The sequence below is a fragment of the Leucoraja erinacea genome, chromosome 33, assembly GCF_028641065.1.
Source record: "Leucoraja erinacea ecotype New England chromosome 33, Leri_hhj_1, whole genome shotgun sequence".
Taxonomy (NCBI): Eukaryota; Metazoa; Chordata; class Chondrichthyes; order Rajiformes; family Rajidae; genus Leucoraja; species Leucoraja erinaceus.
In genome coordinates, this window is record NC_073409.1 from 12,516,880 (window position 1) to 12,544,116 (window position 27,237).

Genomic DNA, 27,237 nt, shown 5'->3' on the forward strand with positions numbered 1-27,237 from the left:
TTTGGGATCATTTCTCCATTACAAGCTGAGACAAATCCTAGGGCTTTGGACATCCCAGCAGTTGTTGCTAACCAAGCACATGGTTAAAAAAACATCATCAAGAGAGTTTGCACTGGCACTGCAGAATATGTGATTGCCAGAGGCACTCGGTAGCATGTATGAGGGCAAGAGAGGACGAGTGGGGCTAATTGCAGTGAACTAGCATTGACACATTGGGCTGGATGGAATTTTGTTTATGTGTTTTACTCCCCTTACCTTCCCTATTCAAGATCAGAAACTGAGAAATCATGAACTAATCTTTGAAATTCTGCCCCCACAGCCACTTGAATGTTGTAACTACTGTGCTGGCAGATCAATATTAACCAGGGCTCCATGGCAAGAATGTTAATCTGACTAGTTTATTTTAATTACATCCAGTGCAGTGAAATTCGTGTCATTGCAGTTGTATGGTGAAACACGTACAGGAACTCTGTGCAGCAATAGTTTAATTGAATCTAAAATTGCCTTATTCTATTATTCTGCAGCAACTCGGTCAGATTGCTGCAACATCACTTTCTCCCCTGTAGCTGCTGCTGCAAATGGAGGACCACAGCATTGTGATGGAAACTCCATCAGCTCCCAGGTTCCCCACCAAAACTCAGGCGCGTCTCACTGTGGAGTTACATCAGCCATTCCTTCCTCTGTGCTGGGATGGTATCATGGAATATCTTATCCGTGTCTAAGAGATTCCCTGGAGACACTTGGTGAAGCTCCCACATACAAAGCACACCGGGTGTAGTGTGGAGGTTCAACTCCGGCAGGAGGGGGCAGCCTTGTCAGCAACACCCACCCTCGAGAATGAGTTTTAAAGTGAAGTCAATTAACTCGGCACAGTTTGGGAATCAATGCTTGCTCACTCCTGGTACCTGATCTTGGATAGCCAAAAAGGTGGTGAATTAGTCACTGACTAGTAATGTGCCTTTCAACAGTTATATATAATCAGTATTCTAGGCTTCGGGACACTACTGCATTTATCTTAATCAAAAAATGTAAGGCATTTTAAACCAAAGGCCGGCACCTAGTCAGGCAAGTAAATATTAAGACTGGTGACTGAAAATTTGGTCAGTGGACCCTTGAGAAGGAAGCAATGAGGGAATTAAGAGCCAATGGCCTTGGCTACCAATAGTTGGGGCAGTTAAAATCCAGGATGATCTAGAAGCAATAATTGTAGTAGTACAAAAATCCCAGAAGGTTGTTGGACTGGAAAAAATCGCAGTGGTAGGGAGAAGCCAGAGAGGAATTCAAAATTGATAAGAATGTTAAAATTGAGATGTTGTCAGATCATGCTGCCTGCATTAAGTTACCTCTCTCCAACGCCATCTTTACTATGTCTTGATTTTCTAATTTGGTTTTGCATTAACGTCTTGTTTTCTTGCACCATATGTATAATTCATGTTTTTGTTTGTGTGATGCGGGTGCAAGCAAGATTTTCATTTTACCTCACCTTATTTGTGCATATGACAATGAACAACACTCAACTTGCCTTGATCGGAAGCTAGAGGAAGCCAGTGAATGAAGTGTGAATAGGGCAGTGTGAAAGGGACGTGCAGCTGAGCTCAGACCGGTGGAGGTGGGAGGAAGTCAGCAGTTATGGGGCCAGAAGATTATGCTGACATGGGTGTGAGTACCCACAGTGAAAGGGCTAAGCCATGGGAAGACAAGAGCTGGCAAATTAAATGGTAGAATATACAGATTCTCCTGCACTTTGAAGGAAGATCATTGTCCTTCATTCTCAGCAGATGTCAGGCTTCCAACATATCACAGAGAATCGCAGCAATTGAACAACCAAGCAAGAGACCAGTCAACTGTCAGCCCTTTGGAAAGGACTGTTAGTTCCGTGTTCTGCAAACATCCCCCCTTGTTATTTATCCAATTCCTTTTGGAAATGCCCTGTTTAATCTGCTTCTATCATCCTTTAAGGCGTAGCATTCCAGTTCACAAGAATGTGCGCATAAAACAAATTCTGCTCATCATCTCCCTGGTATTTTTGCCATTCTGTCCTGACTACGGACCCACGCCATGGGCTTGACTTTTAATCACCATCTGAAATCACCCAGCAAGCCACTCGGATGCATCGTAATCACCACACTGAAGCAGAGAAAGAATAAAACCAGACCAACATTGGTCAGCACTGAATCAGGCACTGAGTTTGGACACAGCCAAGTTGACTTTACAAACATCTGGGGACTAGCATGTAAATTGGGGGAGTTGCTTCACAGTCTAGTTAAGTAACAGTCTGACTTGGTTGTACTGAAGGAATCATCTTTATGTAAAATGGTGTTGTCAACTAAACTGTTAAGTGTTACCTGCTCACTGATGGAAGAAACTCTCAGGTCCAGACGTCATCACAGCCTTGGTCCAAATGCAGACCAAAGAGCTGAGTTCCAGAGATGGTGGATGAGTGACAACTTTAGATATCGAGGCAGCAATTAATTGAGTGTGGCTCTCTGACCCCTGATAAAATCGGTTAATGAACAACAAGGGGAAAGCACTTCAATTCTTGGAGTCATTTCTTGCACAAAAGGTTAGCTGTGGTGTCGGATATCAATCATCCTATCCCCAGGAGATCTCCACCATTTACAACCTTCCTTCCCTCGTAAGATCACAAGTAGAGATTCTGCTGATGATTGCACCATGGTCAATGCTCAGTAAATGAACCTGTCCATATCTCTATTCCTGCAACATCATCCAGACACAGGTTGAGAAGTGATAAGTAAGATTCACACCACATGGGTGCTGGCCAATGACTTGTTTCAACAAGGGAGTGTCTAATTACATACTTTTGATATTCAAAAGCATTACCATTTCTAAGCCCTGCACCATCAACATCCTGAGGTCACCACTGTCCCAACCAGATCAGCCATCTACAAACACTAATTACACGAGCAGGTCAGAGACTGGATCCTCTGAGGTGACTCACTCCTGATACCCCCAAAATCTCTACCAACAATATACAATTCAGGAGTGTGGTGGTATACTCTTAACTTGCTGAGATGAGTGTAGCTCCACAAGAAGCTCTTCAGAGCAAAGCAGCCCATTTGATTGGCATCCCATCCAGCACCATAACTATTCATTCCCTCCTCTGCACACTGGCTGCAATTCTATCATCTGCAAAATGCACGTTGGGTACTCTTACAGCACCTCTCAAACCACGATCTCTACTGTCAAGAAGGTGAAATGTAGCAGATGCAGGTTCCTCTCCAAATTGCACACCATCCTGATTTGGAAATATCCTTCAATCCATCATCGTCTCTGGGTCTAAACCCCACTGCACCATGGGGCTACCTTCACAAAGGCAATTAGTTGTTGTGGCCAATAAATGCTGGCAGTGATGCCCATACCCAAATAAAATCTTCAATCCGTTGATCCTCCTACCAGGAGGAACCTTTTTTTCTTTGAGCAAACCCTTCATGATATTGAACAGAGATAGACAAAAAAGCTGGAGAAACTCAGCATGTGAGGCAGCATCTATGGAGTGAAGGAATAGGCGATGTTTCGGGTCGAGACCCTTCTTCAGACTTCTTTAGTCCGAAACGTCGCCTATTCCTTCGCTCCATAGATGCTGCCTCACCCGCTGAGTTACTCCAGTGTTTTTGTCTACCTTCGATTTGTCCAGCATCTGCAGTTCTTTCTTAAACATGATATTGAACACATCTTTCCCAAACCTTCTTTGCTCTGAAGATAATCCCAGCTTCTCCAGTCTCTACACTGAGCTGAGGTTTGTCACTTCCTCAACCAAACTGGTAAAGCCTTTGCATTTCCCCCTTCCAAGGTCTTAACACCCATCCACTAAAAATGCAGTGTCAGGGTTAGGTACATTAGTCTAGTTCGGGTCAAAGCACGGTTAATGTGATTGTGTACTGTTCTCTTATTTTTGTACTCTGTGCCTCTACAAATAAACCCATGGATCATTGTTATGTAGACTCCTTAAATCTGTCCTTCAAAGAGTATGTAGACACACTGTATGGTATTTCTGTTTTCTGCGTGCACTGCCATCATTTCACACTTGTCTGTGCTAAATTTCAATGTCTGTTAGTCTGCTCATTTCTCCATTCTGCCTTAGACCTCCTGAAGTTTGTTACGTTCTTCATTACCATTCATTATATTTCCTTTCATTGCACTGTAAACATTTAAATATTGCGCTGTGTATCCAAGCCAGATCACAATCAGCAACCAGCAAATGATGTGGTCCAAATTGCAACCACACAGTCATCTTCCCTTGGTCTGAGAAACAACCACTATTCACTGCTTCATGCAGCAAAACTTCATCCGATTTATGAAGAATTACAGTAGCTTTGCATGATAGAGCTTTTAAAAACACAAAGACTGAACATTTTGTGTAACTGTCAGTTCAAATCTGTGGTAATTACAGAGTACGGAAATCTCGCTGCCCTTGTTTCTCCGCCCTCTCTCTCTACCAATCTTTATATAGACCCAGGCGAGCTTCTTCTGCCAAACATGAACATATATGGCAAGTGTACAGTTTTACAATCAGAGTCACACCATTCGATAGTAGGAGTATCCAGAATATTGTCTCCCAGAATCAACTCCGACGTCACAGTGGGGACTACATTTCAAAAGCTTTTTGGAATATCCTGAAGCAATGTGACAGGTGCCATAAAAATATATTTTTAACACCTTTTACCAAAGGTCTGGAAATATTCCGGATTCAGGTCAATGTACGGTTTGTGCAGAATGAAGGAGTCTGGAGCAAAGGCAAGTCAAGATCAAGTGAGTTTATTGTCTTGTGTTCCTGATAGGACAATGAAATTCTTGCTTTGCTTCAGCACACCAGAACATAGTAGGCATGAATACAGAACAGATCAGTGTGTCCTTATACCATTATATGAATATATACACACATGAATAAATAAACTGATAAAGTGCAAATAAACAGATAATGGGCTATTAATGTTCAGAGTTTTGTCCGAGCCGAGTTTAATAGCAAGTGAATTTGATTCCAAGTGAATGGTAGGAGGAATTCAACTGTATTAGATAGATTGGCAGAACAGGATCAAGGGTCTGAGTGACCTCCTGTTGCCCATGAATACATATTTTGATTAGTTTACAGTGCCTTTGCTGAGGAATGAAATGTTTGGAAACACCATCTGCTTCCTCATCATAGGTAGCATGGACTGGATTCAGAATACGTCTGTCCTATTCCCTTGACAGCTTAGAACACAGGCCCATTCACAGCTTCTCCAGATTCAATTATACTGGCAATAGAAAATCAACTAACTTGATCTGGTGCCACCTAACTTTGCACTGATTGATCTTATTTCCTGGAAAATGACCAAATGGAGAAAGGGTAACGTTACAAAACATTAGGCATTAAGTATATAAAATCCCAGCTAAAGGATTCCGCTACACCTTATCGTGTCTTTAGATCCTTGTAATTAAAACTAAAGGTTTCTCTCTTCTGGGCTGCATGATGATCCAATTTATATTCAATGACTGTATATGCAAACAGTCTTGAATCCATCACAGAAAGCTGAATTTTTGCTGCACCCACAGCATGGCTGGCCACTGGAAATTACCCCTCGTGTGTGTAGGTGAGCAGTAGAATTTGGAAGAGCTGATGAGAACGTGGGCAGAATTAAAAAAGGATTGATGTAGAATGTGTGTAACTGGGTTGGTGGACAGCACAGACTGGCTGGGGCAAAGGATTTGTGTGTAAAATAAAAGCAGAAAATACTGGTAAAATACTCAGCTTATCTGGTCACATCTATGGGAAGAGAAACAAAGCTAACATTTACGGTCTGCAATGAAAGGTGCTGAACGGTCTTTGATCTGAAACATGAACTCGGTTGCTGACCCGCTGTGAATTTCCAGCAACAGAATCACTCTAACCTTGCCTTCAATAAATGGCTGCAGTCAATTTGTGCGATCTCTGACCCCAACACTGGGAACTGTGATGTGCCCAGTATCAAGCCCCCCCCCCCCCCCCCCCCCCCCCCCCCCCCCCCCCCCCCTCCCATACCACCCATCAATGCCAGTAAATGTGCGATGTTATGACTAGCATCTGCTCAATATACTGTGGTTCTCCTCATTTCCATGGGCCCAGATTTCCGAAGTGGAATAGAATGCACACATAATACTGCAGGGCTGGAGATCCAGCTTTTAGGCAGCTGTATTAGGGTTTCCAAAAAGCTCCCAATAAATCAGTTATTAATAAGTCCAATGGAAAACTCAGGAGAAATATATTTGGTCAGAAAGTGGTGCCATGGTTCCACCTTGCAAATGCAACTCACTCGCAAAGAAAGTGGTTGAGGCAAGTAGCAGAAATGTGTTACGGCAGAAGTTTAATAGAAAGAATGAGAAGGCCTACTGATGGTGGTGTGAGGTGGGAGCAGTATGCTGTGCAGCATTGGCACTGCACGCTGCACTATAAATTCCATGGGAAGACATCCAGTGCCATGGAGCCACATGCAAGTGGAATGACTGTGCAGGGTCAGGAGGAGGGGAATCGGCAACTGATGGATTACATGCTCGGTGACAATAGAGCACGGAGTCTGTCGCCTCCTCAGGATACTCTAAGACTATTCCTGACATTAAGTCCTCCTGAAATATAGTCATTGTTGTTCTGTTGACACACAGTAACTGGACTGTACACAGTAAGTTGACACAGATATCATGCCCCAATAATCCAAATGATGAAATAGAAGTAAATATTGTCCAGACTCCAGAGGGAACTCCCTACTTTAAAAATAAAAGTCCACCTACACAGTGAAAGAGGTCCTCAGATCATCTCAGCTGAAAGACAGCACCTCGCTGGTACTATCTGCATTAGATTAGGTTGCCTAGTTCCAGAGCGTGATCTCCCACGCCTCCCGCCCCCTCCCCCCTCAACTCAGCAGACAGGCTGCTAACCAAAGAGCCCGACTGATGCAAAAATCTTCCAGTCACATTAGTATTGAATTGTGAACAATCTGTTGCTCTGACCTAACAAACCATGAACAAATATGGGATTAGATATGCCAAAATGATTACATGTAGATTTAGTGATAGCCTGCGCATGGGAAACGACTTACAATGGACTTCAGTCCAGCAGGTTTGGTTGAAAAGTATCAAAGGAGTACATCAGTGGAAATGTACGAGTATCATCTGATTTCTAAAGATGGTCTCTCCTGATATTATTCACTTACAAGGAGCCAGAAGAATACACTCCAGTACATAAAAGTACATTTAGGAAATCTTTAATTGGTTACCAGGGAAACCATATTCAGTACTATAATTAACTAGAACATCTTGTAACTGAAATAAATAAATTAATCAACTCACTCATTAATATTTTCTCCATGACAGTAAATAGCACCCATAGTTCAGTATTTGTTAGAACTATTTGAAATGTAGACACATTCCTCTCTTTTCATGAAACAGTGGCTACTATTATCGAGTGTTGAATATAGGCTGATGTCAAACTTCAGCTCAGCACAATTGGTGAGGAATGTGTCTAAATTACAGCTGGTCCACGTCAGGATCCGCTCACTGACTGCAGAGGGAAAGTTAACGGAGAAAGTGCAGGTCGCAAGACAATGAATGTTCCCTCACATTTCTCCCTCCCTCTCTCTCACACACACAGAGACACAATTCAAACTTAATAGGTAAAAACCACACCTGTGCTGCCAACAAGCAATCCTACAGGAAGCCAAGTGCTTAAATATAATTATACCGATAAAACAGTAAGCTTGATGGATAAAATGCACCAGCTTTAGATCCTAATCTGTGAGGCAAGATCATTTACGAGAAAGCTGTTGCATTGGGAATAATCCATTTTCTATTAATGTCCATCTGATTCCTGCTCTTGATATAAAATGGAAGGACCAGAGGGACACCGATTTGTGTGCACGCTAATGGCAGTGTGAGGAAGGAGGTTCGCTGTGATGAATGTTGCTCATTATTGCTGAAGTGATATAGTTTAAGAATTACATTTCCAACTGCAGATGTAATTGAAGGATGTTACGTTTAGCATCTTTCCCATCTCAGAAAAGGCCACAGCACTTTCTGTCTGTGACCTGGTGCAGTCACAGTGGTAATGTAGAAACACAGCATTTTATTTGTGTATATCAAGCCCTCATAAACAGCACTATGTTTATGACCAGGTTATGTGATGCGAGTGATGTTAGTTGAGGGGTAAGTACAGGGTTAGGACAGGGAAGAGACCTGAAACTACATCTTTCTGACTCCAAATGAACTGGCAATACATTTTGAACAATGCCTGGCTCCAAATGGCCTTTGTTGCTTCAACCAGATTGACTTACACTGCAGCATCACAATTGCTGGTTTACAATTTTTAGTAAGAGAACTAACTATTAACCAGGTCCTGTGGTTAGTCGATGGCTTACTGTTGTACTTGTACATAACATCCCTCACTCCTTCCCTGCTCAAGAAACTCAATGGGCGTGCAATAGCAATAGTAAAAATTGCTGTTCATATATATCAAATATGGGGTTCCAATTAGTTCACCTTCTCTCATCCATGTGATACAATTATGATAGAGTTGTTAATTAATCTCTGTCAACAAGTCTATAACAGTCCCTATGGTAAAGAGACGAGGAAAATGATGTCTGCCGAATTTGCAAAGAGTGTTAAAGATCTAAAGCTCACTCAGTACGGGTTCTGAGTCTCACATCGCGGGAGATGGTGAACCCTCGGTTTGCGTGGGCATTACAGGTACCATGCTGTGTCTGTACAGAGGCAGTGCCCTCTTTGAATCTTACACTCAATTGGGGTTGTAAGATCTGATAACTCCCGGGGTACGTGACAGCGCTGCTTGTTGTTGGGTGATGTCATCAACCACACGCTGGATAATTTTAAACTCTGTCTCCAGACTCAGTAAACAAGTCAATAAAGTGCATTGTGCCAATTGCTGAAGTGATGCGGTGCTTAGCGCAAAATGTTACAGAAATTGCTTGCATAAATTTCTCAACTGGTTTAAATATGTTTGCTATGAGCATAATGATACCATAGGTTCCACGGCAAATCTCATCCTAAATCCACAGACTACATAAATTATAGAAAACATACCAGGACAAACATTGACTGCTGCTGAAAGATCATCCAAGGAGAGATAGTTGAATGGAAAGAAAATTAGCTTCATGCAAGGAAGCAGAGAGTGATGGTGGAAGCTTGCATCTCAGACCGGAAGCCTGTGACTAGTGGTGTGCCTCAGGGTTTGGTGGTGGGCCTGTTACTGTTTGTCATCTATATCAATGATATGCATCATTGATGAGAACATACACGGCAAGGTTGGCAAGTCTGCAGATGATACAAAAGTGGGTGGTTTTGCAGATAGTGAAGATTAGTTGTGAAAAATTGCTGCAAGATCTTGATCGATTAGCCAGGTGGGCTGAGGAATGGTTGATAAAATTTAATGCAGAGAAATGTGAGGTGTTGCAATTTGGGAAGTCTAACATGGGCAGAACCTACACAGTGAATGATAGGGCTCTGGGTAGTGTTGTAGAGCAGAGGGATATAGGAATGCAGGTGCATGAGGTGGAGCCGCAGGTAGATTGGGTGGTCACAAAGGCTTTTGGCACATTGGCCTTCATCAGCTAGAGTATTGAGTATAGAAGTTGGGAAGCAGCATTTAGAGAATTGTGTTCAGTTCTGGGCACTGTGTTATAGGAAAGATGTTGTCAAGCTGCAAAGGGTGCAGAGAAGATTTATGAGGATGTTGCCAGGACGAGGGTCTGAGCTATAGACAGAGGTTGAGTAGGCCTGGGACTCTATTCCTTGGAGCGCAGGAGGGGGAGAGGTGATCTTATACAGGTGTATAAGATCTAGATGAATAGATCGGGTAGAAGCACAGTCTCGTGACCAGAGTAGGTGACTCGAGAAACAGAAGACATGGGTTTAAGGTGAAGGGAAAAAGATTTAATAGGAATCTGAGGGGTAACTTTTTCACACAAAGGGTGGCGGATGTATGGAACAAACTGCCAGAGGAGATGGTTCAGGCAGGGACGATCCCATCATTTAAGAAACAGATAGACAGGTACATGGATAGGATGGGTTTTGAGGGATATGGATCAAGTGTGAGCAGGTGGGACTAGTGTAGCTGGGACATGTTGGCCAGTGCGGGCAAGTTGGGCTGAAGGGTTTGTTTCCACACTGTATCATTCTATGACTCTATGAATCTATGACTGAAAGCAGGGATGTCTCCCAAGATCAGTTATCTGCTATTAACCTCTTCTGCAATTGTTTGAGATCTCCACACTACTCTTATTATAGACTCCCATTCATTCCTGAATTTAATCATTCTGCCAATGCTGGTGTTGCTTATCTTGCGACTTTGTTATCCTGAGCTCTGAAATTCTCTTCCTTGATTCTTTCACCTCTGGACTTCTGTAAGGTGAAAGCCTGTCTCATCACATCATAAATCATCACATTTCTAAATTTCTCCATATGTGGGTCGGTGTCAGATAATGCTCATCAGAAGTGTTTGGGCATTTTCCTTGTGTTGTACAAATGTCTGGTGTTGTTGTTACTGACTAGTAGCCCAACAACCAGAGAGTGACATTGCCAATAGTGATGCACCAAAACTTCAGCTGATGACTATGCGGCCAATATGTGCCACTGTCCATCCACTAACTCCTGTGGAAGAAGCAAGTTCTCCAATTGACATCCCTGACATTACCAAAGGACAATTTAACATGTGGTACAAGAGATAGCAACAGAGTGGAGGTATAGACTGACCTCTGCTCCCATTCTCTATCTACCTTAGTAAAGTAACATCAAATATTTGCGTTAGCAGTGCGTTAAAACCAATGATACCTTTTTTTCCTCTTTTAATCCTGGTTGTAGTATAATATTCCACAAGAATGCAAATAGATAATAGCTGGAGTAGGCCATCAGGCCTTTCAAGCCTGCCCCTCTACCTGATATGATCATGGCTGATCTGCCCTGGTTTCAAAACCTTTTTAGTGCCAGTGCCCCATAGCCTTCAATTCCTTGATCCTTAAAAAAACTATCTACCTTCAAAACTCTAAGCTCCGCGACTCTCTACTTGCGAATTCCAGACATTCGCCACTCTCTGAGACAAAAATCCCGGCACATCTCAGACATATATCATACAGCTTTAATCAATTCATCAAGACTTTCCCTCTGGCATCTACCCCTTAGGATCTTAAATGTTCCAATGAAATTACCTCTCATTCTTCTAATTTCCAAGGAATAATTTTATGATTAGAAAACTCTCTGATGTGAATCTCTTCTAGACCACCTCCAATGCTGGAATATTATTTCTTTGCATAAGGGGATCAAAACTCTCGTCAGGATTATCAGTGCAGCCTCGCCAATATCTTGTACAATTGTAAGAATATTTTTCTATTTTTAATTTCTAAATCTTTAGCAAAAAAAGGCTAATGTCTGATTTTAGATTAACTCTTCTTTCCATCCTCTGACATGCACCCAGTAAAATTCCCACTATTATCCCCATCAATTAGGCCATTGTCTACCAAAAGGATTATCTAATAGCTAATACAGTTCAATCCCCAGTGCAAACATTGTGCATCACGCTTTCTCATACATATCTTAATCTAGCTTTTTCCAATTAAGTCTATTTACCGAATGGTGTTTGTTCAGTTAATCAGTACAGCACTAATCTTCCTTTGCAGTGAATGGTTAAATTCATACAATGCCAACTCTCTCTCTCTCTCTCTCCCTCTCTCTCTCTATTTGGCTTTATATGATACTACGTTTGTGTGGGAGGGTCCTGCAGTACTGTGTATGCTTGGTATCTGATTATTACAGTGTGATGTTTCATGTCTAAAATTCTGTAGGTGTTATCCTTCTGTGACAGGGATGAGTCTTATTGAAGATTGAGGGCTGGGACGTGGAACCCTTACTCCATTCACTCCATTAGACGGGAAGAGAACCAGTTAAGAGGAGACTGGCGTTTCGTGAATATTTAGGCACCAGTAACCATTGAAACGGCTGTTTAACAATTCCTGCATGAATACTCCATTTCCCTGAGCAATGCCCTTTAAAGTTTTAATACCAATTGGTAAAGAATTATGAGCAAAACACAGTGCTGGAGGAACTCAGTGGGTCAGGCAACATCTCATATCTGGATTGGACAAGTTACATCTATTTCAAATACTTACCTCTCAGTGGAGGCAACCTCCACATCCCCTTTTGAGAGGCTCCAAAACAGTAAAGAGCAACAAAACAGGTTTTTAATTATGTATTTACGGTTGCAGTGTGGGAAACCAAATAGCTAATTCGATCACCGCAAGCGCTTCTGAATAATAGTCAAATAATCTGCTGATTCTTCCTAAACTGAGTGAGGGATCATTTTTGGCCAGGGCAATAAATCTAATTTACCAGCTCTTCCAAGTAGTACCATGGAATTGTTTTACAACTGCGAAGAGATAGAGCCCTGCTTTAAAGCTCCATCCAGAGAACTGCGCATTCTAGAGTTGTTTAAGAAGGAACTGCAGATGCTGGAAAATCAAAGGTGGACAAAAATGCTGGAGAAACTCAACAGGTGAGGCAGCATCTATGGAGCGAAGATCCAAGCTCTGCGCGTTCTAGAGTGATGCATCCCCTCATTGATCAACCGTGCGGTGGTCCTTCAATACTTTCTCTCCACACTTCGGCACTCCCTCTGTTCAGCTCCTCCAGCAAAGCAGTACCCCTCAGCCCAGGCCCTCCAACAGTGCCGTGTACCCTCAGTCAGGTCTCACCGACAGTGTGGGGCATACTCAGAATTGCCCCTCAGACAGTGCAGGACACCCTTAAAGCTTCCTGGCTTTCGATGATCATTTACAATGAAACTTAACCTCTTTGAGTGCTTCTTATGATTTGCTGTGGACTTGGTTTTCTCTTCTTTGATTGTTACTGTGATGATTATATTCAGATGTTGCTAATTTTTAATTTCTATAATATCCAAACAAAATGCAGAGGAAATAACAAAACTGTGTACTTGTGTTTTTATGGCGCTGAGCATTGTATGGTCATTTATTAATTATAAAATATCTGGTGAAGAAGTTGGGGAGGAGGGGATATATGGAGGAGTCAGCATTCCATGGTCACAGAATGAAGGGCCTCCTGGCTTTTCAATTGGCAATGGGAGGATGGGATTTGGTGATAATGACGAAAGCATTGGGGTGATTGGCCGTGGGCAGTAATGTGATGAAACATCCTTGAGTACATTCTATCTGAGTGTTTGCTCTGAGATGATTGAGATGGTTTATCCTTTGCTTCCCGCAGTATTACTTCACCATAAACTTTGGCCATGATGCTCAGAAAGCCCTGGAGCTGAGGACGGAGGACATGAAGGATGGTGATGACTGGGTGACAGCAATCAGCCATGCAAGGTAGGTGATGGATCAGCGCTCCAGCTCACTGGGTCAGCCGCCCACCTCCCTGACCCCACCCCCACCACCCTGCCGCTCCTGTCAACATTTGCACCAAACTCTCACATGTTCCCATTCACCCATCATCTGTTTGCTCGCTGACCTTAATCGGCTCCTCGTTCCGCAAAACCCTCGTTTTCAAATCCCCCCCCTCCCTCTCTCTATAATCACCTCAAGCAACTATGATAGTGATGTTAAAGAGGCTTTTAGATAGCAACATGACACAGTGGCTTAGCTAGTAAAGCTGCTGCCTCACAGTGCCAGAGACCCGGCTTTGATTATGACCTCGGGTGCTGACTGTGTGGAGTTTGCAAAATCTCCCTGTGACCGCGTGTGTTTCCTCAGGTATGTAGGTTAATTGACCTCCATATCGGCCTCTGTCAAATTGCCCCGTGTGTGTTGGGAGTGGATGAGAAAGTGGGATAACATAGAAATAGTGTGAATGGGTGACTGATGGTCGCTGTGGAGGCCAAAGGGCCTGTTTCTTTACAGTACCTTTATGCAGGCAATAGAGGGGAATGGAACAGGTGCAGGCAGAAGAGATTAGATTCATTTGGCTTCATGTTTGACACAAACATGGTTGGCCAAAGAGCCTGTTCCTGTGTTGATTGGTATCTCTGCACCTCTCCACTTCCAGACTCATAATCATCTCCAATTTCCAATGCTCCACTCTTGTTGTATTTAGCTGCTCAGACCTGCTCGTTTGGAATTCCCTCCTTTAGTGTCTCTTACCCTCCACCATAAATACTCCTCCTCAAACCTCCCACTTTGACTGAGCTTTGGCCACTCACCCTAATGTTTTCGTACATGGCACGGTGTCTGATTTTGTTTGGCGATGTTTAAGCAAAATATGCTGGACAATATTATAGGTACTCTGTATCCATTAATATAAGCTGCTGCCGTGAAGCCCACCAACATCTATCCTTCCATCTTGTTTCATCATTGAAACCCAGAGTTGCAGCGAGAGACAAAGACTTGGATTTCTATAGCATCTTTCACATCCTTTGGACATCAAAAAGCATTCTGCAGCCAGTGAAAACTTTTCAAATGCACTCCATTACGGTAACATATCTGCTTGTGCACAGTCTGATCCCAAACATGATGAGAAGCCAATAGCCAGATCATCTCTTTTTGTGATGTTGGTCAGAAAGCAGGTATTGGAAAGTAGATGAGAACATAGTCGCCCCTCAGTACTGACCCGTTGACCATACAGCACAGCCTCGGTACTGATCCTGAGACAGCACTTCATTCTCTCAGGACAGTGCGTCACACCCTGAGTACTGTTCCTGCAGCTTTATACCAGGTAGCTCACGGGGTCCTTCAATCCACCACCACGTGGCTCACATGTGAGAATGTTATATAGTCTCCAGGTCTTCGAAAATACCACCTGAACAGACAAAACAGAGCTCCTAGACTGAGGTGACACTATTTGACAGTGCAGTACTCCCTCAACACTGCACCTTTGCCAGAATAGTACTCCTTCAGTATTGCTCCTTTGACAGTGCAGTGCATTCTCATATTGCCCCTCCAACAGTGCAGTGGTCCCTCAGTCTGCCCCTCCCAAAGTGATGAACTTCCCCATTATTGCCCCTTCCTTTTGCCTGACGTCCTCAGTACTGCCCTTCCTACAGAGCAGCATTCTTTCAGTACTATCCCTCTAACAATGCATCACTCCCTAAATATTGCCACTCTGACAGTGCGGCACTCCCTCTACTGCCCCTGCCACAGCGATGCACTCCCCCAGTATTGCCCTCCCACACAACAGTACTCTGACTGTACAGCACTGCCTCAGTACTTGCCCGCAGACTGTCACCTTCTCTGAAATTCTCTGGAGTTTACTTGCCCAAGCCCATCCAATTTGTTTTGCATGCTTTTGCTAAAGTCTAGTAATCGGCATCAAATGTGCTATTCCTAATACTTGTTGCCATCTAATTCCTTGTTGCCATCTCAAAATATTTCAATGTATCACTTTCCTTAAGTCACACAATCTGCGGAGTCTGCTGGCTCAAGTAGTATCTAGCAAAGATTCTATAGGATATTTGGTATCTAGTTTACAGACTTGATCTCTGCATGTACCATTCATGGAGAGGTGAAAGACATCCAGAAAAATCCCACAGAGTCTCCAGACAGACAAAGATAGCAACTGAATTGCTTCACAGAATCATTGATTTTAAGCTGTTGGTTGTACAAATAGATCCTCTGAGTGTCAGTTCTTATGATAATACTTGAGCTGGATGTTAATTGACACAAAATACACCATTGGGAGCGGTTTCAGGTTAGTAATTTGAGTGAAAGGCTGCAGATTGTGTCAGAAGGTGGCTTGGCATCAATCACACTCAAGAGGCTGTCAATGGATTTCCTGTTGTCCTAACAAGACATCTGCTGTTAAGTCAAAGATGTTTAATCTGCCTCAGAAACATGTTTAAAGACAAAAGGAACTGCAGATGCTGCTTTACAAAAAACACAAAGTGCAGGACCCTTCAGGGTTCCCACCCCGAACGTCACCTCTCCATGTCCTCCAGAGCTGCTGCCTGACCTGCTGAATCACTTCGTAACCTTGTGTTGCAGAAAAATATTTTATGGCTCCAGTATAGGAGCAACATTGGATATGATGGGGGTGTGGTACATTAGGAGGATCATGCAGTCATAGAGTTACGCAGCATGGAAACACGTTGGGTCAACTCATCCATGCCGACCAAGATGCCCCATCTAAGCGAGTCCCTTTTGCCCATATTCGACGCATATCCCTCTAAACTTTTCCGATCCATGTACCTGTCCAAATGTCTTTTAAATGTGATTGTAACTGCATCAACAACTTCCTCTGGCAGATTGCCCCTTATGCTCACCATGCTTTATGTGGTGGGCAAATGGGACCAAGGTTGTTATTAAATCTTTCTCCTCTCAACTTAACCTATGTCCCCCGGCTCTTGATTCCCCCACCCTAGGGAAATAGATATTGAACATTAACTCTGTCCATTCCCTTCATGAACTTGTACTCCCCAATAAGATCACCCCTCAGCCTTCTGCGCTCCAAGGAATGAAGTCCTAGCCTGCCCTACCGCTCCCTATATCCAGGCCCTCAAGTCCTGGCAACATCTGCGTGAATGTTCTCTGCATACTACAAATCAGTGAGTTTTGTTTTCCATTTCCATTGTCCAGCAGTACTGAGCCTCCTCACATATTGTCTGGATTTGTTGCAGCCACATCAATACGGATTGATCACTGTGTAATTACCCAACTACTTACTCCATTATTGTTGCATCTGATCACCATCAGCGTTACTTAGCAAACTGTACAGTTCAGAGGGAGATTATATAGTCCATCATGTCTGTACAAACTCTCAAAAGAACTACCAAATAATCCCTGCAGAACATCTTGTGTCCAGCAAGTTTTTGCTTTATATAGCTATTTCCTTTTAGGTTATTTTGAAACTATTTCCTTTCAGGAAAAGCAGTCTAGACAGAGGCAGACATTGATCCCTTTGATAAGAGAACATTTATGTAGCATTATATAACAACCAGGATAGAAAAGTAAAATGATTCAAGAAAGGAGGCCGTTCAGCCCATTGCTCTCATGCTAGTTCATTGGAAGAGTGTCCATCTCGGCTGATAAACGAGAATAAGAGGAACTTTGGGCTTTTATCATCTAGCGGTTCCCAGGCTGTTTGAGGCCAACAATTACCTTTTGTGGCAAGGTACAAACAACTAGGCACAAATGTGTGGAGCAACACATCACCTCATTACAACACTGCCATCCTCGCCCTCGCATAGAATTTACACCTGATGGCTGCATTTTGAGTTCCTCTCAGGCTAGCAATAAAATTCACACAAATATTAATTGTGCTCATTATAAACCTCATACAGGCAGTATCGGCACTTTAACGGTCCATATGCTGCAGTCATCTTTGCCACCTGTCAGATTGCCCTTGCTGATTCTCAAGAAAATCTCTTTGTTATTTCCTCCGTCCTCCTCTCCCGCGGATCTTGCTTTAAGCCCCATGGCTACCCTTCCAATAACTCTCCCAGTCACAGTGAAAAGAAAGCTGTTATCTTTATGTGGTTCTGAGCCTATGTGTGACTCACATAAAGGCTCACACCAGCGTGATCGACTTTTAACTGAACTGGCCAAGCAAGCTGACGAAAGACAACAATGCCCACAACTCCAAAACACAGTTCTTTTTTAAAAAGTCATTTGAATCGCGGTTACTTTTTCAACATGTTTCTGTAATCACATGACACACAGTAAGGATGAAGGTTTGCAATTGAGATGGAGATTTGATTGATATCCAGGGTAGAATTTATTCCTTAAGGTCACTCTCACTGTCTTCTTCTGGAATGTACTTTATTTGCCTGAGTGGCCAATTATTGTGACAAACAAGTCCAGAAAGGCTTTTAGTAACCATGGTAACCAAAGGCCATCAAGGACAGGCCCTGAAAGTGGGCCTGCCATGGTTTCATAAACAAGTCAAGAGCCTTGCTGACTAAACTATTCAAATCCTTACACGGCTGGAGTGTGATTTTTTGTGACATTTTGTTATGTTTATAAAGAGACTGTGTTTGACGTTGAACTATTGAAGCAAGGATTGAAAAGATTTCAATGAAGTACTTGGGGCAAAAGATTTCAACTGTTTATTTTGTGCTGTTGGATCCAATGTCCAAAATAATTTAATGGGCCCAGGTGTTTCTCAGCCTCAAGAGGCCTGATGCCCTGGGTCAATTAGTGCAGCAACCATAGCTGGAATGCCAAGAGCTGGAACAGGAGGAGGACATTCATCCCTTAAGTCTGTTCTACCATTCAACAAAATTACAGCTGATCCTCTGTCTCCTGCACTTTCCTGCCCGATCCCCATTTTCAATATTTCCTGAGTCTCCATGAATCTTAACACCCTTGTATCCACAATCATTGAATGGTTGAGCAGACACAGACCCAAATAACCTATTATATTTCTTATAATCTCCGTGGTTTAGTGGGCACCACCCTTGCTTCTGAGGTGAAGATTGCATGCTCATGCTCCATTCTCATATATAGAACTAGGCTGATATTCCAGTGTGTAACTGGAAGGTGCCATTATTTTGACATATCATCTGCCCTTTCAAATGCCTGTGAAAAATCCAATTTTTCAATATGTATTCCTAAATTATTAAAGGTGATTAACTGGACCCAATTCCTTGAAAAAGAAAAGATTGTGCAAAAGAAAATACATGACTGCAAAAACACATTAAGACAAAAAAAGGTTGATGGCTGTGCAAGTGTGGTCCATAGTGTTCTGTTGCCGAGGTAGGATTAGGGTTGTGCGGGTAGGTTCGAGAAGTTGTTAATTGTAGGAAAGTAACTTCCTGAACCTGGTAGTGTGCGACCTCTGGTTTCTGTACCTCCTGCCTCATGCAGTTGGTGAGGAGGTCCGTGCCTGTGATAGACTCTCTACATCACTCTCTGCAGATTTGTGACAACCTGGTATGGGCAGCAAATATAAACTAGACCCAATGCAGTGCCAGGAACAGCATCTCGCAGTTATTGGTGCTGTCAACGTTTGGCCAAGACCTCATGTTTCTGATGAGATCCCTGCATGCCAGAAAGAATTAGTGGGCAGCAGGCATAATTATTGGTCTTGCATTGGAAATAAGTATCTTGATTCTAGTTCCTTTAAGAAGATTTAACTTATTTAATATTTGAAGATGATTTGCTCCATCAGCGCTAACCTCTGATTCACCATCACTGGAATATTTCAGGTTGAAGTTGAGATCTGGGCTTACTGAGAGAAACTGACTACTGGGATTAGTCAATAATTCTGTATGTGAGGATCAGGTACACCTTGTCAATGGACAACAGTCATCGCATCCAAAAATCTCTTTGGTCCAATGCAATTTCCATTCTCATTTCCCCTATTGGAGATTAGCAACTGAAGCTTTGCCTTTCCCTTCATTCCATCTGTTCACGATTGCATTTTTGAACAGTTACAGGAACCTTGCAACAGAACACGAGTCCCTGATGCAGAAATACCTCCACCTTCTGCAGATCGTAGAGACTGAGAAAACAGTCGCAAAACGATTGCGGCAGCAAATTGAGGATCAAGAGATTGAAGTTGAGCGACTGAAAGCTGAGGTAGGAGACGATCAAGACTGGGTTGTGGTGACTGGTGCGCGGGATGTCACCTCTGTAGGATTATTCTGGGTTACAAGTTAAGAAAATGGGTAGAAGTGGAGAAGGTGCGATTCTTACTGAATTCGGGATACGTTTCACTCCCAGTTACACTGCGGAGAATCCTGTTGGAAGCTGGGAATATTGTATGGAAAAACTTGTGGCTCTTGTTTGTGAGCCCTTGGCTGAGTGACTCCAGTGGCAGTGGATCAGGTCATTGAATTCACTTAGCTTTCTTTCTCATTTCTTTTAACAGATTGCTTCACTGCTCAAAAACAATGACCGCATCCAACTAACCGAGCCAGTGATGCAGAATGATGAAGATGTTGATATAAGGAAAATCAAGAAGGTAAGACAGATACACAACAAGCCACTGACATATCCTGCAGTAAGACATTTTTGATTTTATTGTGACCCCCTCCCACATAACATATTCTTCGTAAACAAATAATCTTCTTGACCTTAAGCTCCAAGATTCCTTTGCTCCCCAGGTGTCCCCTATTTATGATACATTTTCTTGCCTTGTTTGCCTTCCACAAATATATTGCTTCACACATTTCCAAACTGGATTCCATTTGTCACTTTCCCGCCCTTCTAAGCAGTTCATTGATATGTAACTTTCTTCCTTGGGGTTGATTGTCTTTGGTTTGAAACTATGGTTTCACCTGTAAATTCTTAACTGTGGCACCTACCCTCCAAGTTAAAGTCATTGCTGAATCCAACAGGTCCAAAGCTTCCTGCGAGGATGGTTGTGCAGAAGGAAGTGGAAGACCATTATCCAGGACTACATCCGCTCCCCACATGCTGAGAGCATGAGGAAGAGGAACCAGGTTGTGTTCAGTATGCTGGAGGCTGAGGCTGAGTATGTCCAGCAGCTCCACATCCTTGTGAACTGCTTCCTCCGACCACTCCGCATGGCAGCCAGCTCCAAGAAGCCTCCGATCACCCATGATGATGTTAGCAGCGTATTCCTAAACAGGTATCCAGCAAGAGAATCTAATAAAATAGTACTTAGGATGCTGGACCAACAATCATGAAGTTGAGTTCCTATCCCATGCTGGCGGGTGGGTAATTTAGATTTAGATAATGAAATAAATCTGGAATTATTGTATTGATAGTGGATTATGTTAAAAAGTCATTTGGATCACTAATGTTCAGGCATGGAAAGGCTTTGATCGTTACCTGTATGTATGTGACTCTGGATCCACTGCAATATTCCCCCTGAAAATGCTCTGAAGACAGTAAGTTGCACCAAACCGTCATGACTGGTTCCACATTCCCACCAGATTCCCAAAGGAAGAATAAATGCAGCCTTCCTGTGAAAGATTTACAAAAAAAAGTCATTTTAAGAATTCCATACATACCTATCACCATTGAGTTGTCTATGACTTGGAAGGATGTGATCAGAAATTATTAGCAGGAGTTTATTGTAAATACACATTCCATTCTCTTTCTTTATTCTTATCTTGTTCTCTTTTCCAGTGAAACAATTATGTTTTTGCACCAAATATTTTACCAGGGACTAAAAGCCCGAGTCTCCAGCTGGCCTACACTAGTACTAGGTAGGTATCGTGAGTACTTATATCATGAGGCTCCCCATTGGTAACTCAGGTGTCGTGTTCTTTTGTGCAGATGTGAAAATTATAGTGTTCAATCCGCAATATGCTCTGCTCTCAAGACGGAGCCTTGCCTCTTTAACAGAACAGACCAGGATTAGCTTCTTGTGAAGTAAACAAAGCACAGTTCAATCAGAGTTCAGTTGCTCTTCTAGTTTAATTCCTCAACCAGAGTGAAAGATCTGGCTGTTTAAAAGGAAGGTGATCAATTGGTGAAAAGGCTGACTGTCGGTATAAAATCAAAGAGCATAAGACGAGCTGGCAGAAAACTCAGCGGGTCGAGCAGCATCTGTGGAGCGAAGGAATTGTCAAGGTTTCTGGTCGAGACCCTACATCAGGATTCCTTTCCCCACATAGATGCTGCTTGACTAGCTGAGTACCAGCAGTCTGCTTTTCTTTTTGCAGTTTCCAACATCTACAGTCATTTGTCTAAAAAAAATGAAGAATCCAATTAACAGAATGTTTTTCCAAAAAAAAAAGGTGCAGTTAGTAGAATTCCATAAAATGTTATGTTGGGTCTGCTCCCATTTATTACATATAAAACAATTAAGATTAATTTTGGAATCTGATTATTCTACAATTTTGGAAATGCTGTAACCTGAATTAGTTTAGTTTAGTTTATTGTCACGTGTATTGAATTATCAAGATTATAGGTGGACAGAACTGCATGAGCAGGTGGGTGCCATGTGCAGTTGAATATTGGCAAATGCCAATTAATAGCCCTTTAATCTAAGAGCAGAGGAACAAAATACAAGTTTGTTCAATGTTCACACAAAAGTCCAAAGGTATCATTGTGTAAAAAGCCCACAAATAAAAATAGCTACCATTTTTGTTTTAGTATCAAGGAAAATAAAATGCAAATGTGAAGAGGTAACACTGAGTGTTTATCATATTATAATTAAGCCACAGTGGAAATGCTGTTTTTCAGATTTAGGCACCAAGTATAGAAAGGATGTGTAAACGTAAATCACTGGGATGTTACCAACAGTTATTGGGATACATGTGCAATGCAGGGTATTCACTAAAATTGGGAACATTTAGAGAACGGTCTAACCTTTAAGATCACTGTATTATTTACACTGCGTTATTTCTGATAAAATCAGAAAATGCTGAAAAATCTCAGCAGGTCAGGCCGCATCAGTGGAAAGAGAAACAAATAATGCTTTAGGTCTGGGATGTAGATTGACTGACTGAGATTTTGCAAACAAAGAAGAAAACTTTCACCAAAAAAAAATCACAGGTGGTTAGGAAGGGAAGTAATGCTCTAACACTCTATAACCACAGGCAGTTAAAATTTAGAATTGTTAGCTACTGACTGTTGATGAATAAAAGTTAGCATTTTCTCGGCAGTTAAGAGTACTACATTGTTAAAGCTTTTGGCTTTCCAGATAAAATGTTAAATTGAGCCCCAGCTTGCCGTCTTGTGTGGATACAAGCCAGAAGAAATGCAAGAGGTTTCTCCATGAATTATCCCCAATCAATATTACCAAAACAGATTATTGGCCTTCATTTAATTTCATTTGTGGGAACATGCAGCTCATATTGCAGTGTGTTTGCAGCAGTGATTGATTTCCAAACGCTCTTCACGGGCTGCCAGGATCATTTGCAGCTCATGGCAGGCAAGCCTTTGCATCTTTATCCACACAATGAATGAATCTTCCCATCTGTGTGCCAAGTCATAACGTGAGGTCTGACTTTCCACTGCCAGTCCATGTGTAGTCTTGCAGAAATGTTTAGAGGTGCCCACTACACCAAGTTTTTGACCATGCGTATTCTGAACCATCCCACAGCTGACCTGTTCGACATTCTCCTTCCAATGCTGAACATCTATCAGGAGTTTGTAAGGAATCACCAGTATAGTCTACAGATCTTGGCCAGCTGCAAGCAAAACAGGGACTTTGACAAACTTCTGAAACAATATGAAGCAAAGCCGGATTGTGAAGAGAGGACGCTGGAGACATTCCTGACCTATCCAATGTTTCAGGTGAAACAACAGAGCATAGGGGAGGGGTTGGGTGCATGTTGCAGTGATAAAGTCCGGGACCAATTATATATAGTTGGTATATATAAATATAAATAGACCATTCCTCAACTTTTTCAATAACACAATGTCGTTCTTGTGTCCGATCCCACATTCCGTGTGATCATAGGATTATCCAACTGAAGATTGTGTATAGAATATGGAGAAAGTATAGAATACCTATAACATGTGCAAATGAAAAATGAGGGAATGTTAGTTGGGAAGTAGAGGAACACAGAATAAGCAATGGGGACTTAGTAGTCATTGTTGCAGCTCATTTGATTTTCCAGTGAAGTCTAGTGAGGCAACTGATTCAATATTATCCATTTTACATTATCGTCAATTATCCATTTTATTTCTGTAATCTTTTGCATATAACAACAAAGTCGGTTTGGTGTCCTATAAAAAGCAGCCTGCAAACAGAGCATCTACTTGTTTGTAATTTGTATTTTCTGACTTTGGCTCCTTAGATCCCCAGATACATCCTGACTCTCCACGAGTTGTTAGCTCACACACCCCACGAGCACGTGGAGAGGAAGAGTCTGGAGTACGCCAAGTCAAAGCTGGAGGAACTCTCACGGTGAGTGATGCCATCCAGTGGCCATCTCTGGCATGCAGTGGATGGAACATTCCTTCCACTGATCTGGGCAGCATTTAAAGACTGTGGCTGAATTAAAGTTTCCCGAACTTTTTATTATAGGGCAACAATCCTCTTTTGAAAATTAATGTCAGCTCACATCCAGCTACTCCATCCTCTGCTTTGTAAATTAAACTAGTGTATTGGTATTTGAAACTATTTCTTCAAGTTTCTCTCTTCCAATTTTATCCACATCTTCTCCTCTCCTTCTCCGTTCCCTTTCTTCTGGAGTTAGTTGTTTTCTCGTCCTGATTACCATGTTCTGGTATCTCACTGATGACACAGTGAGGGTTGAAAATCTACCCCACGAATGAACTATTGAAACTGAGACCAGTCTCCTTCCATACGCATATCAGTGTGGGTTGGTGGAAAATGTTTACAGTGCGGAAAACCTTCTTTTTCCCCCCTTCCTGGTTTAGAAGTGCTGCACCCACCCACATCGCAGACCATGAGAAAACTTGGATCCACTGATCAAAGATTGACAGTTCTTCCACTGTCCTGCCGTAAAGCTGTGTTGTCCGTGTGCACGGCAATGTGAAAACTAACACTGTTTGTGTTTGTCACAGGATAATGCACGATGAAGTGAGTGAAACAGAAAACATTCGCAAGAACTTGGCTATCGAGCGGTTGATTGTGGAGGGATGCGAGATTCTCTTGGACACCAGCCAGACGTTTGTACGGCAAGGTAAAGGGAGATGGTATTGTTCAGGACTACACTGAGAGCACATGGCATACAGCTCAGTGTGTGTCAATGACATGCATGATCACTGGTCTGGTATTATATTTCAGAGTGAGGCCCAATACCTTTGGTTCAGTGCACTGGGTTGATGGATTGGTCATTGCAACACTATGCATTCAATTATTCCTTTGCCATTCACTTGCATTTTCATTGGCAAGTGGACTGTCAGTTGGTAAGCTGATTTCAGGCTGTGCTGCTTGAAGATATTTGCAATTAGATGAACTCTGCCAACTTGCAGCCAGTGAAATCCCTGTGATGAGTTGCCACGACTAAAGAAAATGTCCATGGCATTGTTACATAAACTTTAATGATGGTTGAGAGAGAAACATTGACTGAGACACTGAGGGGAACTGCAAGGCAACCTGGGTTTAATGTCTTATACTCCTTCAATAACATTTTGCATCTGACTCTGGGATACATCACTAAGTTTGATATTCTAGGAGTGAAAAGTTAAGCTGAAAACCCATCTACTTTCTTGTATGGATGTAAAGAACCAATTTGGGTAGTTACTTAGTTTAGTGTTATTGCCTATAAACGATGTATGGAATTAAATTCCTTGTTTATATGAAGCTCATAGAGTAAATAATGCATATACTGTAATGATAGATACAATAAGTACAATGAGGAGTGCAAAACAGCAGAATGGTGCAAGATTATATTGCAATCGGAAGACGTGTAAAAAATTCTTATAAAGTACAATAATGGAATTAACAGCCGGCGTAGAGTTAAGTGGAAGTGTACTTGTCAGCACCTCTGAGAAATAGGTGTGAATTAGGTAATTGGTTCAGGAGGCAGATAGCAGTGGGGAAGAAGCTGTTTTTAAGTTTGTACGTCCAGGCTCCTAATATCCCAGAAGGAGAATAAGGAACAGGGAATGGCCAGAGTGGCAGGCATCCTTGACGAGCAAAGAAATCCTGTGGAATGATCTTTACCAATGGAGTGGACTACAAGTGAACAAAGTGTTCAGTGACACACCGAGTCACATGGCAGACCGTTGTCTATTGTGCCGTACCTTCAGCAGCTTGCAAGTGGAATTTTAGCATTTTACTTACGGCCACTTTAGAAGGCAGTTCGAAGACTCAGAGCAGCTAAGGTGGCAACTTTCCTTCCCTAATATACATGAGACGGGTCACAAGAATTCAGTGGTATTGTGACTAATTATACTTAATCAACTGGAATTGTTTAATGAACTGAGTTTAAAATCACTTAAATTTGCCTTCAAACTCTCATTAGCTGGATTACTAATCTAATATTATAACTGCAATTGCATCATGCTCAATACACAACCACTGCAGGTTTTGCTGAGTTGGCAGCTCACATGATATTCTGTTGAGAGCGATATGCTTATCTTTGTTTTACGGTCCACCAGTAACCAGCTGATACTCTCTCTAACCCAGGATCGCTTATCCAAGTACCCATGACTGAGAAAGGGAAGATTACCCGTGGTCGGTTGGGATCGCTCTCAATGAAAAAGGAGGGAGAGAAGCAATGTTTTCTGTTCTCCAAACACTTGATAGTTTGTACCCGAGGATCGGGTGGGAAACTCCACCTAACTAAAGTAGGTGACCAATGCTCATCTGTGTGTTCTTTCATTTCAAAATGTAATATGTGCAGAAATGCTGCAGCATTAGCACTCAAATAAGTGATGTACACAGAAAATAAATGTCTTTTTGCCCATCCATCAATGTGCTAGATTTTTGAAAGAGTTCTCTATTCAATGCCTCTTTTTCCCAAAAGTTCTGCAAATATCCCCTTTCATCAAATTTCCCCATCGAAAGTAGCTATCGATTACCCACTATTGGTCACTTTAAAACAGCATGTGTCCAGAAAAATGCTGTGTAAAAATCCCTTATCTTCCCTCTGGTGGCCAGCCTTCTGTGGAAGCAGCTTCTCCTCATTGACTCTATCAAAACTCTGTGCTTTTGAAGACCGCTTTTAAATTTCCCCTCCATTTTCTCTACTCTCAGAAGAACAATCTCAGCAACTCATCACTCCCCCACATAAGATTAAGTTTTTTGTCCTTGGGCTCACATGAATAAATATCCTCTCCGAGGTCATGATCATGGAACCATTGTTCTGAATGGTGTAGCCAGTGACAAGGTGAAATGTGTTTTTGGCAATATCTTACTCTAATGTTTCAAATGTGATTTTGAGGAATTCCTCACTCGGGGATCAAAGTCTGAACAGTGGGAGCAGGCTCAACCTGAGAGGCTGGATATCAGGCTGGGAATCCATCCATGCCCAAATGTTGGAGGAGATTTGATAATCTAGTCACAAGTCTACAGTTGAGGCTCAGTTTTAGGATGTTCATTTTAAAATTGATAAACAATGGAATTAAGGGAAGTATTAAAGGCCACATTAATGGAATTACATCACATATCACTCAAAATTTACAGTAAGGTCGAACAGGCTTGAGAGAATAAATGGGCTCCTCCTCCTTCAATATAATTTTGTGTCGCAAATATAGACCATTCTCCCACCCACTCAGACATTTCTCTGCTTCCTCATCCCCCCCCATGTGATAATCACTGTGGCTGGTTTTGTTTTTCAGATGCTGTTTGACAGTAAACGAGTAAGTACATCAGAAGTTGCTCAGGGAACTTGACTCTCGCTCAGTGCCAGGCGGGTGGGAACCTTTCTGGAAGTGAAAGGCTGGGGCTTTAGGTTTAGGTTAAACCTCCCATCATTTG

The 27,237-nt window shown here is 42.3% G+C and overlaps 1 protein-coding gene across 3 annotated transcripts in view; it reads left to right on the forward strand.

Annotated features, from left to right (window-relative positions):
• Window positions 1–27,237, forward strand: part of rasgrf1 (Ras protein specific guanine nucleotide releasing factor 1) — a 57,181-nt gene that overhangs the window by 6,550 nt on the left and 23,394 nt on the right. For all 3 annotated transcript variants that reach the window (XM_055661361.1, XM_055661362.1, XM_055661363.1), the window contains exons 2-11: window positions 13,252–13,358; window positions 19,352–19,499; window positions 19,792–19,884; window positions 20,261–20,514; window positions 21,018–21,097; window positions 22,942–23,135; window positions 23,642–23,751; window positions 24,375–24,493; window positions 25,945–26,105; window positions 27,099–27,119. In XM_055661361.1, the coding sequence (XP_055517336.1) occupies window positions 13,252–13,358; window positions 19,352–19,499; window positions 19,792–19,884; window positions 20,261–20,514; window positions 21,018–21,097; window positions 22,942–23,135; window positions 23,642–23,751; window positions 24,375–24,493; window positions 25,945–26,105; window positions 27,099–27,119 (1,287 nt within the window). The remainder of the gene's footprint in view (window positions 1–13,251; window positions 13,359–19,351; window positions 19,500–19,791; window positions 19,885–20,260; window positions 20,515–21,017; window positions 21,098–22,941; window positions 23,136–23,641; window positions 23,752–24,374; window positions 24,494–25,944; window positions 26,106–27,098; window positions 27,120–27,237) is intronic.